The following is a 12860-nucleotide window of genomic DNA, read 5'->3' as shown; positions in this document are numbered from 1 at the left end:
AATAACAATGTTTCTTTACGAACGTATTTATTTTTCTTTGATTAATTTTAGGGACCCTTGATAATTTATAATGAGAACAAAGTTTCATTATATAAATTTTCAAGAGTCAGAAAGTATAACGAAGAGTGTAATTATATAAACGAAGAAAATGTTTTTCTCTTGCGGGAATGTAATCATGAGAGAGCCTCGTTGCGGTGATTTTTATGAACTAGCTATAAATGTTCCCTCGGATACTTGATTTATAAGGACGATCATCGGGTTTGTTTACAAACGACTTTCATAATTCCCGATACAAAATCAGACTCATAATTTTGAACTAAGAATATTGAAAAGATGAATGAATTACACTATACCTTCGTTTCGGTGTGGCAAAAAGCTCGACACCGCCGCTGTTCAAACGCTGCTTCACATCATGGATCAAGTTCATTTCGCTCATAATATACATAAATCTAATCTATGTACGGCGAAGTTATTTAATGGCACCTCGACTAGTGCCATGTACTCTGGGTAACTGCGAGCGAATCCTTGATATCGTTATGTGAACGCGCACGTCCTGGACATAGCTATTATTATATACAGACTTCGGACGAGACGAGCTAGCGAACGAATAGCCGTACATCGCCACGGACTAGAGGTCAGCTTTTAAAAGCTATTTCACATAAATAGGCACACTACAGCAGCGTGCGGAGGAGACAAAATCGCATTTGTAGCTTGCGCCTATTTATTAAATGGAGCTTTTTATGCGCGCCTACGCAAGTGTCTGAGAGAAGAGTGCGATATTTTTCGTCATTTTTGCACGTGGTTAAAACAAAATTAAAAATTCGATGTAAATTTATTGTAAAATCATCATACTTTAGAAAGGTAATCCATGAACAGAATTTTATTAACGGTAATTTTACATAAAAGGTTCGTGAAAAATTGATGTACAAGTCCTGATTATTTTTTTACATAAAATGCTCAACAAATTATGAAATGCACTATTTTTAATACAAAAATAAAAGAAAATAATTGTTTTGTACTTTCAAATTTATACTGTGATTTAAACTTAATGCTTTAATACTGATACATTTTTCGCGCTTATTGACCAGAAAATGTATCAAAGTTCAATCGAAATCGATGCCAGCATTCACCGTTAGATGACGAGTAGCTTCATCTGCAAAACTGCAAGTGGCAAAATCAAAATATTTGTATAAGTGAAAGTACGGCTTCGACAATAAAGCTGAATAATCGATAGAGAATAATGAATTAAAGATTTGAAATCACTCCTTAACTACGGTGCGTGTGTGCGAGTACGGAAATATCGAATCGTAGGGTCGCGCGAGGCCTGTTTTATTTCCCTCTTCGTCGTTGCCGCATTATATACATAACATCGAGCTCGCGCGCGAAATCTATATATCGGGAGAAGTCAACAAACTTTGGTCGCGTGTGCCAGCCCTAGATTCGACGATCCTTTCTTTCTTTTTTTTTCAAGACAGTCAGAGAGAGAGAGAGAGAGAGAGAGAGAAAACAAGAATGACCAAACGATAGCTTGTTTATACAGTCTATGCTCGCGACTCGGAGGCGATATAAGGATCGTTTCGATGCAGGGGGTCAATATCGAGAAAAAAGAAGAGGAAGAAGAAGAGAGGAGAAACGTCGAGAAGGCCGCCGTCGACGTGCGCGCGAGCTTGACGAAAACAATCGCTAAAGGGAATTTCTTTTGCCGATTCGATAATTAAATCGTGCGAGAAAAGCACACGTACTGCACACTCGTACACAGACACATTTACACATATATTCGAGAGCACGAGAGGGTGAGTTCATACGCGCACGTATACAGTTACTACACACACACATACATAACGTATTACATGTAAGAGCTGCGAATCGAGAGGGAAAAGCTGCGCGCGGCTGCCTTTGGAAACTTGCCACGCGCCAAAGTAGATGGATGGCATCTCTGCCCCTCTCTCTCTCTCTTTCTCTACGTGCATACAACAATGGGAATCGTACTCTTTCTCTCTCTCTCTCTCTCTCTCTCTGCGCTAAAGAGGACAAGCGCATATCAAAGAATGACTCGCTAAAAATTTTCCGCCCTTTTCGTCCCTGCCTCTCCCAAAAAATGGGGGATGTTTAGTAGTCGTCGACTCGACTCACCGAGCGAGCGAAAGAGAGACGTTTCATACGTACAGTTGTCCGCGCGCTCGGGATTCATTGTCTTTGAGAGCCGCGCGTAACAGGGAGAAAGAGTAGAGTGCCTATACACGATATGTACAGGACGAGATTGCCTCCTCCATGTCTCTCTATAGCAGATTCGTTGGGCGCGACAGGGACGATGATCCATCCGCGCGTGTACGGGCATGCTGTATTATACCACAGACATGGGCGCATTGTCAAGCGCAGGAGGCATATATCTGCCACGAGGGGGAGGGCTGCGGAAGAAGAAAGCACGAGGCGCACCGAAGATTCGAGCGAATGGCTTTTAGCTGTGTAGTAGACACGTGCTATGGTAGTAGTAGTAGTAGTAGTACATAGCCCCATTGTCGCGAGGACCGCCACCGAAATAATCCTCGCAGTCGCTTATATTACATATAATTGTCGGTTGCCTCGAAAGCTCGCGACGTCGACTATGCTGATTGTAAGCTCGAAATACATTAACGAAATGGCCGATCATGTTATATTCTCTCTTTGCGCGACGGACGAGTGTTACAATATCATCGCATGGCATAGACAAAATCGTAATTGAACTTCGCTAGACCAGAAACAATCAAAGCTCGACGAGCTCGTCTTATCTTTCACCGGCAGCAGCAGCAGCTTCGAGGCTCGCTCCAGCGTGTCTAATATCGCTCTCTCTCTCTCTCTCTCTCTGTCTCCTAGATGGATTTTCTTCCGTGTCTCGTTCGATATCAACATCCTATATATACGTCTCGGACAACTACGTCGACGAATCGTCATTGGCGCGTGTAAATTCATGGGAATTTATCGCCGCGTCGCTCGCACGAATCGAGTCGTGTGGATAACCGAAAGATACGCCCGCAGTTCGCGCACAAACAACATATATATACGCATTAATACGAATGTGTAAACGATAATGTTTATCCTTTATCTCATTAGAGGATGGAAATCCCGCGATTTCTGTTCCGGGGGTCGACTCTTTCCGCGCGTGGGTGCGGTGCGTTCGTCGTAAAATTACTCGCGCATACTTTTTTACACGCGTTCGAAAACACTTGCATCGAGCGCGAAGTAAAAAAATATTATTTAGAAATACTTTTTATTTACCTGAAATTTTTTATTATACGCTCGAAACGTTGTGGAGGATCGCCTCGAACTTCGCAGCGAGCGCGCACCGAGGGAATCCTTTCTTTATGTCGCTTGAATGTCGCGTCTCGCTCCTTCATCTTGATCGTGGCTCCACCGCGGCCCGAAAAATTAACGAGAATAATAAATAAATCGGCCGTAAAAAAGTATGAGCACACGCGCGCTTTAATGGCTCTTTAATTGACATAATTGATACTTTTTGGAATGCTGAAATCGATATACTCGGTATAACGAGCTCGGGACACATCATCGAGTCCTTACGTCGAGCGAGAAAAAGAGAGAGAGAGATACACAATTAAGCTCTCGTTAGTGCGGTACCTGCGAATATATACGCACCTCGACGCGATCGAGATTTCTCATAGATTCGTGTACTATGAGGAAGTTGATGTCTTTTACAAATCTATTTATTTTTCTTTGATTAATTTTAGGAACGCTTGATAATTTATGATGAGAACAAAGTTTCACTATAAATTTTCAAGAGTTCAGAAAGTATAACGAAGAGTGTAATTATATAAACGAAGAAAATATTTTTCTCTTGCGCGAATGAAGTCCTTTTAGAAAAGAGCCTCGTAGCGGTAATTGTTACGAAGTAGCTTTAAATATATTCCCTCGGATACTTGAGTTGTAACCACGATCATCTGGTTTGTTTACAAACGATTAAGTCGAGCGAGAAAAAGAGAGAGAGATACACAATTAAGCTCTCGTTAGTACGATACGTGCGAATATACGCACCTCGACGCGATGATGACTTCTCATAGATTCGTGCACGATGAGGCGGAGTTCGACTTTCGCGCGCATTCGCATTTAATCTGTAATACGTGTGTGCAGCTTGGTGCGGGTTGAAGGCAAAAAATAAAATGAAATAAAGGAAAAAGGGAACGAAGTTAACCTTATTTATACACTTCCGCCGCGAGAAAATGAGAGAAAGAAACGAAGGGGTTCACGCCCATTTACCGTGCGCAAAATCTTTCTTGTTGTTTTATACGTATAGCTTCTACATGGGCGTGCTTTTTTTCGAAGCCAAAGGTACAAATCGCTTTATCTATCCGACCGAGCAGAAGATTGCCTGGCTCTTTCTCTCTCTCTCTCTCTCTCTCAGATTTAGATCTTGTTTGCGCGCCCGATATACGTTTCGGGCCCGAGATATGTGGTTAGCGTGTTAAAGTAAAAAAAAAAAGGTGAAAAAATGACTGATGCATGTGTATGAAAATCGGCGCGTCGACGCTCGAGCTCGAGAGAGATGCTCGCTCGTATATATATATATATGGAGAGACGAGTAACGAGACGACGCATACTCGTTGTGCGCTGCACATGTAGCCGTGAGGGACGCAGCGCCGCACACAGCAGCTTCACATTTTTATTACCAAGCGCAGAGAGAGAGAGAGAGAGAACGCAAAAAAAGGATAAAGTTTATTGTTCGAGCGATATTGAAAAGTTGAGACATTAACGATACATCATGTATTTATGTACAGTGTGCGAGCACGCGCGCGTCCGATGTATACTTGCCCCTTTCGCGTGGTTATATACGTTACATACATACGTAAGTATAAGCGCATCGCAAGCCCAGACACACGCGTGTGTGTGTGCGTGCAAGTATTCGACCGCATCGGGCCGCGCATTATCCCGAAGGACGTTTATAGCGAGTTGCAAATCACCTTGTGCCGAGATGGAGGGAACGAATTGTCAAAAATATCTTCGATAAATAATCTTAACGACGCGCCATCGGCAGCAGCTGCAGCGGGTGGAATCCTGTGCGTGCGCTCGCGATGACACATTCACAAAAGGTACACTACTGCTGCTTGTACGGAGCTTACGTATTATTACAGTGAAATATATCGCGACGAAACTATTTTACTTTTTCTTTTTTCTCTCTCTCTCTCTCTCTCTCTCTCTCTCCCTCAACTTTCAATCTCGTTGTTGTTGTTGTGGGCGCCCGCACAATATTTCGCGATCGCAACAAGCTCGCGCATACACGTCTATAGCTTTTTACCGATCCGTGTATTATGTGCCACTATACATGGTCAAACGATCGTTGTTTTTATTTTTTTTTTTTTCAATTTGTCTCGCTGTTTAGTTCTCGCCTGACGATGACGACGCGTTCGACGCCTGTCTTCCGCATATTTATACATTTATTAAGTGAAAAAAAAAAGAACAACAACTCGTAAAGAGGCGCCCGGTTGAACGACCTGCGCGTCGTTGCGATCGAAACAACAAAACAAGCATCATACACGTATAGCGTGTTATTGTTTTTGCTTAGCAGCCGGGTGCGGGTTCATGCGAGGCCGCACGTGCGAATTAGCGGTTGTTCGCGCCGCGTATATATATATACGTGCGCTCGTAATATAATTCAGCGGTCCCGAACATCGTCCCGCTGCAGTCGTTAGTTTTTACATATATACGTATACGAGATCGCGCTTATAAAAATGCGCCTAAACGCGGTAATGACGAGGCCTCTCGAATTTTGGATTATCCTTTTTCTCGCGTCGACTGGTTTTTTGTTTTTGCTCGTCGCGTCTGCGCGGATCGCGCCCGATCGAACGTAAAAATTCTCGCCTGCGTCGATCATCCGTTCTATTATAAACGTATAGCTCAAGATTTTTCTCGCTTTCGGTGGAAAACTTCCGCGACCCGATCCGCGCGGAGGATGCGCTTTTGGTCATCGCTTGGATTTAATCGAAAGTCGATCGTACGATCGTGCCGTTTGAAACGAACGTTTTGTAGTTGGTCGTTGGAATTATTTTGGTGGTGAGCCGAGCGCGAGTTTTTCAATCGATAATAAGGTGATAATTTCTTAGTGGTAATGAGCAGGCTGGTATGTTTACTGGTATTATTATCGTAAAAAGCGACGTCGGATAGATCTCGTATTGTTTGTGCAATACACGTTATGGTTCTTCGGCGATTAAAAATTCATTGATTATTTAAAATACTTATGGGTTACTTTTATTTTTACTTATGCTACAGAGATGTATTATGATACAAAAAGAATTCTTCATATCATAATGAATGAACATTTTATAAATTAGTCTTTCGAACAAATATACTGGATTGTACATTGGGGTTTTTAACAGAAATTGAACGTAAATTTTATACATTAATCAAGTCACGATGCGCGAGTATGCGCTATGTCGATGTGGGCTTGGAGATTTTTTCTTTGCCCGAACGTCTTTCCACATACCTTACATGTATGAGTATTGCCATTGTGCGACATTTTCACGTGATTGCACAAATGACTTCGATATTTAAAATTTTTTTCACATAAATCACACTTGTGGCTAATACCTTTATGCACTGAATTGATGTGTATGTTGAGATTACTCTTTGTTGAGAAATTCTTTTTGCATACATCACATACGTAGGTGATATCTAAATGCACCTTATCGATGTGGATTTTGAGATAACTTTTTTGTGAATATGATCTTCCGCATTGATTACATGTATATGTAACACCATTGTGCAGCGACTCAATGTGGGTTTTAAGATGAGATCTTTGTGCGTATGATTTTCCACACTCATTACATACATGAGATACACCATTATGCACGTTATCGATGTGCATTTTGAGATAACTTTTTCGTGAATATGATCTTAAGCATTGATTACATGCATGTGTAATACCATTGTGCACCGTTTCAATGTGGGTTTTAAGATGAGATCTCTGTGTGAATGAGTTTCCACACTCATTACATGCATGTCTTATACCCTTATGTTTCACGTCGTTGTGGCGTTTGAGACCAAGTTTTGTTTTAAATTTCAATCCACATGTATCACACGTGATACTACAATTCACTTTATCGATGGATGTATTGAGTCTATGTTTGTAAATTGATGTTTCTTCTACTCTTCTCTTATCATTTTGCTTACTGAGTTCACAGTCGGAATTAATAGTCAATGTTTCTGCCTCTTCACCAACAAATTCTTTTTTTACTACCCCAGCATTTTCTACAATTATTGTTTTTTGAGTTTGATCGCTGAATATCATATTCTGCAAATGATTTTCAGAAGAATCCTCCATTTTCTTAACTACTAATAAACCCTTGTCAGGCTTTACGTCTTTACACTCTAAAATTATTTCCATGTCTTCATGAGGCTCAGCTGTTTCATCATACTCTTGTTTAAGACTTTGGATCTGAAATAAAATTGAAATGATATGAAGGATTTTGAAAACATATATTAACAGTACCACATAATTAACAATTCTTACTGAATTTCCATGGATAAATTGGGATAATTCAATGTTTTGTACATGAGGGGCCTTGTCGATTGTTTGATAATCTTCATTATCATTTAGCGACATATCGATTTTTTCCTGTTTTACGCTGAAATAAATACAATAAGATTAAGTATTAAACTACAGTGGTTTCATTTTTTCATCAATTAATAATTACCTGAAAGCACAGTCGAATATATCACCTGGTTCCATGTTGATCACTTCAACTTTCGGCAACGATTAATGTTTCCGTAGTAATGTTACACATCGAATTAACTAAGTTAGACTTCATAATATTTACGTTATTATGTTATGAAAATTTTAACCAATGTAAGTAATCGGAACAACACCGAACTATTGAATATTATTGAAGAATTTATATTATTGATTTCGTGCCTATTAAGATTTTCCTATAAATATTGTTTTATTACGAATTAATTAGGAAATTTGAAAAAATGATTCTATTGCGAAGCATTTATTTTTGTCCTCGCGATACAATATGACGTATACACAAACACACGCGCTCGTTGTGTATCAAGCCCATTGCGCTCGTCGAAATTCTTCGAATTTCGTACGTGTGTAGGTACACTTCATACATTTATATAAAAATGCTCAATGACCGATCCATATTTTCTTTTTGTATAGCAATCGTGTGTGTGTGTTTGCGAATACCTGCTACGCGCTCGCGCGCATACAATAATAAATACAATACGTATATCGGTGCGAATGCCGAAGCGAGAGCTGCTTCTGAATCACAGAATACGCGAGAGAGCGCGAGAGATACAATAAATATGTACGCTTTTCAACGAGCGTAATAGCCGAAGGAATCCGTTTTTATAACGACATTCCTTTAATCTCTTTCTCTCTCTCTCTGTCTCGGCTGCTTAATATTTTACATATACGAGAGAGCGAATCTTTCATTTTAGCAATTAACTGACTCATTGCGCTCGCTCGCTCGAGGGTAAAAGTGTAATCGCGGAAGCGAGCGAGAGAGGAGCCGAAAGAAAAAAAAGATGAGTCAAGTGTATATATCCAAGCGAGAGTGCGCGAGAGAGCTCCTTGAATTAATGTTGTGCGTATCGTCGAGAGTAGGCACAAATATACACCTACACAGGCGCGTGTGTTATACGGGGGTCGAGTGTATTTACATCCAACTGTACATATAATATTCGAGTCGAGTCCCCGAGCTTTCTCGCGCGAGCACACCTATACATATAGCGAATCGCGTGGATTAGATAAAAATGTTTTTACGTTTGGGCTTCTTCGTTATTTCGTGAACCAGGATATGGAACTCATTAATCTTGACCACGAGGATGCTCTAAGTTTCCATTATAACACAGGATTTCATTGAATGAGTTTCGTTTCGAGTCCGCGATGAAAATTGTAACGAAAAATCAGCGACTATCCTTTTGTACCGAATCCTCCACGGATTGTCCAGTATACGGACGCGCGAGGTTTACGGGCATTCGCGATAAATTTCATCAAATTACGACCGCGAGTCCGCCGCACCGCTGCAGCTTTTTCCTCCGGGCTCGTTAATGGCGAATAATTATCTTCGCGCGCCGGTGTACGTGCCGTGCGGCGCGCACCGTATAACAACCAAAAGGTGTCGCGTATTCAGATTCAGACGTCAGAGAATTTAATATCGTCGACAACAATCTCTCGACTCTCTCGCGTATATAATAATAATAATAATAATAATAATAATGTAATACTCGCGCGATAGTGCATCATCTCTTTCTTCGTTTTTTTTTTTTCTGTGCGAGAAGCGCAGCTTTGGGTGGTCGAGTTCTCGCGCGCAGGGGACCTGTTAAAGCACACACCTGTAGCTGTCTCCGCGCGCGGTAGTGGCGCTTAATTTTTCGAAGGCTAGTATAACGTTGAGATATCGTATTTGTGCATTTTGTTGCAACGATCATCATCAATTCGCGCCGCTCTCTCTCTTTGGAAATTCCACCAGCTCGACCTTTCTTACTTTTTTCTTCTTCTTTAATCGAGTCGGTGTACTCGCAAGTGATGATAATTGTGGAACGAAGCTCGACTTTTCTCTCTTTCTTTCATTTTTTTTTTTTTTTTTTTTCTTGTCGACACTAATATGCGCGCACGTGCGTAAGTAAACGCGCAAAGAACAAGGAGGAGGTGAACAAGAAAACGAAGAAGATACACGTATTATACTCGCGGATGCAAACGAGGATATGCAAGTTATTCGTTGTGCGCGTGTGAATGCATTATAATACGCGCGCGCTCGGACAATGAGCGAAGAATGTGGAACCGTCGAGCTAAATTCAGCGCTGGACGCGGCTTCCATGTAATTGTGTGCGGTTTAAAAATAGACGTATATAATATAAACTGGCCAGGATATTATGCCGCTGCTTCAAGTACTCGATATTATATCGAGTTGCGTCGCCGATGCTGCGTGCGATCGATGAGCTGTACCGCGCGTGCCACGCACTCGAGGACTCATCAAACGCACGCATATAATATAATAATATTTCGTTGAAACAATCGCGATCGAATGAATATATCGGGAGCAAAATGTAATATCGAGAGAGCAAAAAAACCAGTAACACGTGAGATCTTGACCTCGTGTCATTATGGATATCCCCAAATGCTCATTTGTATGTAGGTCCAAGTACTCCAAGTCAGTGGCACGCACCCGTCACATTCGGACATCCGATTGTACTGCCTCGATTCAATTGCCGATCGCAGCTCCCACTCGATGGCCGATCGATATGTCGTTGCGCGCGACGATGACGCCAGTGTACCAGATTTTCATCGTTATATTACTGTACCTCGCGGCTGCAAGAATTATGCTGATCATAAAGCGAAGTCATACGAATCGCCACTTCATGATATCTCATATTATCGGTTTCATTTCAGGGGTCAGTGTCAACGAAATAGTTTTTATATAAGTCACCAAATTAGTAAATTTAATTACCCATATAGAGGTTCCTGCGTAGCAACAGTTAATATATATTTTTATTTGATGGGACACAGCAATGGTAGTCGTGACCTACGTGGAGCAATGTATATTATAAAAATTTGAAAAATATATTTATCAACACCCGACTCGGGGGCAAAACGAGCCCTGGAAAATTTCGCCTTCTTTTTTATTGGGTCAATGTACTCGTGTGTAATACCAGGCCGAAACCACAAAGAGAATCGGTAAGATGGCACAAACTAATTTTGCCGCGAGCTCGACCCGGAGCTCTTTTTTTTAACATAATTTATAGCTCGAATTTTCGTCTAGTAATTGGTTTTGTTCAATATCTCTCTCGCTCTCTCTATATATATATATATATATATGAACGCATGAAGGATGTGTTATTTCGTTTCCGGCTCGGCTCTCCATACTCGTGTACGTTATATATAACCAACGAGCGACACTGTACACTTTTTTGTTGTTGCTGCTGCTGCTCTCGCATCGCTCCGATTTATCGACGCGATACACACGACCCTATACACAGATCGAAAGTTGTTGTCGCTGCTTCGGAGTGGCGATTGTTATATAGCTACTTTTGTCGGTACAACACATAACTGCATCGAGCGGGGTGCATAGCTAATGTCCGCGCGCGACAAATAGATGTTTCGTGCGTGTATTCGCCTCGCGACGCAGCTACGATAATGCCCTGTTTTTCCTCGAAAACTTCACGACGTCTCTCTCTGCACCGCGGGTCGGTCTGTGTATAACAGCATAGCTATGAATAACGAGTATACACACTCAGAGCCGAAAAATTGCGGCCACCCCAACCCGAGGGACGAGGAGGGAGAAGAAAGCGAGGGATATATGCAAGTAGGTTAATAGGCAGCCGCTATAAATGTACACGCGAGTTGGCCGATCTTGATGCGATCCCGGGAAGATTTACACGCGACTCCTTTTTTTACGCTCGGGCCTAGCAGCTCTTAATGTTATTGCCAAAGTTTTTTGAAAAAAAAAAAATGACGGACGAACGCGGGGTCAAATTTATCATTACATTACGAAGATGGTTGAAACGATCGATGAGATTCAGGATTTATTATTTTCTTTAATATTTATCATCATTTATTACGTTCGCTTGCGCGGAGAACATTTCGGCGTGCATTGGACCAAGTTCAAAAGTTGAAAGTGCTCTTATTTTTGGTTTTTCATAGATGGAATGTCGATATTGAAAAAACCATAACTGCATTCGTTTAAGAGTCCTATCGTTGCGCTATAATATAATAATTCGACGTAATCATACGTAACTTGCGTCAGCCGCAATTACCTCGCGCTATTTTTACGCACGTTTTTGCGTTATTAACAATCGCGCGCTTTTCTTTGTTACTTTTTCTCGCTCGTATTTTTACCACGATACGCTGCTCGTCTTATCGCGGGACATACCTCATTTTACACGGCGTATACGCGGACGCGCGTCGAATGCGGCGACGAAGACGACGGCGAGTCTATTCAACTTGAGAAACTTATCGCGGTGCGGTACGACGATCCAGCTGACGCGCGCACAGGGAAAAGAAACAAATATTTATATCGGTGATCATCGTATAGCGCTCATTGACACGGCGCTGCCGATCGTCGCGATATAGTTTATATTGGACGCGCGCCGACCAATTGCTCATTGTACGATATATCGCGTCGAGTTAGTTTTACGATTCGTCGACAGGGATAAAAATCGAAGAAAAAAAAAGTTAAAAAATCACTCGCGCGCGCGCGCGTGGAAAATTCACACGCGTACTCGTTGCCCGCGAAATTCTTGTTAATTTGCGCACGAAAAAGAAAAAAGGTTAAAATCAAACGTTGCCCCTCGACGAGCTCGTTCATTCCTTAATTAGTCAGACCGTAAAGCCCTTTTAGCTCTTGCGCCGCGCAACGTACGTATGTAGTCTCTCGACGCGAGGACACACACACACACACACATACAGACAAGCTCGTTGGAACGACTTGCGGCACTCGCTCGGTTTCTCTGGTGTATAAATGTTATACATTTATTCGCGACCGACTACGTGCTCGCTTGCCGGTCTTAGGAATCTGCGCAGCGAGCGTAAGAGCTTACGACGCCACGAAGAGTCGTGGCTGCCCGCGATGCCGCTGCAGCTTTGGTTATATAAACGCGCGCGCAGAAAAGTATATTAAACGCGAGCGAGCACGACTGCCACGACGTGCGCAGCTAAAAAAATAAACCCCCCGGAGCGTCACTCCCACGGCCGAGCGGAGCCGACATTTAATTCGTGCATTTTTGGGAAGGATCTCCACGTTGATCTCTCGTTGAGCTTGATACGTTACTTTTTTGTTGCGCTCGCCAACTTGACTGCAATCGACCTTTGGCATTTGACAATTGTTTAACGGTTAATTCAATTACATAGAGATAGATCGAAGGAATATTGT

At 42.0% G+C, this 12860-nt stretch overlaps 2 protein-coding genes across 2 annotated transcripts in view; one reads left to right on the top strand and one right to left on the bottom strand.

Annotated features, from left to right (window-relative positions):
* LOC106655837 (putative uncharacterized protein DDB_G0277255) overlaps positions 1-12860 on the top strand; it is a 152642-nt gene that overhangs the window by 30635 nt on the left and 109147 nt on the right. The gene's annotated exons all lie outside the window — the stretch shown is intronic.
* On the bottom strand, positions 6231-7881 carry LOC106655838 (zinc finger protein 616-like). Its single transcript, XM_014376413.2, has 3 exons — positions 7680-7881; positions 7496-7610; positions 6231-7420 (listed from the first exon to the last, which is right to left on the bottom strand). The coding sequence occupies exons 1-3, from the start codon at positions 7712-7714 to the stop codon at positions 6395-6397; spliced, it is 1176 nt and encodes a 391-aa protein (XP_014231899.1). The 5' UTR covers positions 7715-7881; the 3' UTR covers positions 6231-6394.

Source organism: Trichogramma pretiosum, unplaced genomic scaffold (assembly GCF_000599845.2).
Source record: "Trichogramma pretiosum strain Unisexual culture from Peru unplaced genomic scaffold, Tpre_2.0 scaffold49, whole genome shotgun sequence".
In the NCBI taxonomy this organism is placed as follows: Eukaryota; Metazoa; Arthropoda; class Insecta; order Hymenoptera; family Trichogrammatidae; genus Trichogramma; species Trichogramma pretiosum.
The sequence above is the reverse complement of the archived record's forward strand: the minus strand, read 5'-3'. Positions and strand labels throughout refer to the sequence as shown.

Excerpts from the sequence above, each read along its gene's own strand:
- LOC106655838 (XM_014376413.2), bottom strand. The coding sequence starts at position 7,714 with ATGGAACCAGGTGATATATTCGACTGTGCTTTCAG. Across the intron at positions 7,611-7,679 it reads ATATTCGACTGTGCTTTCAG|CGTAAAACAGGAAAAAATCG; the intron begins GTAATTATTAAT and ends TATTTATTTCAG. Across the intron at positions 7,421-7,495 it reads AATTTATCCATGGAAATTCA|ATCCAAAGTCTTAAACAAGA; the intron begins GTAAGAATTGTT and ends ATTTTATTTCAG.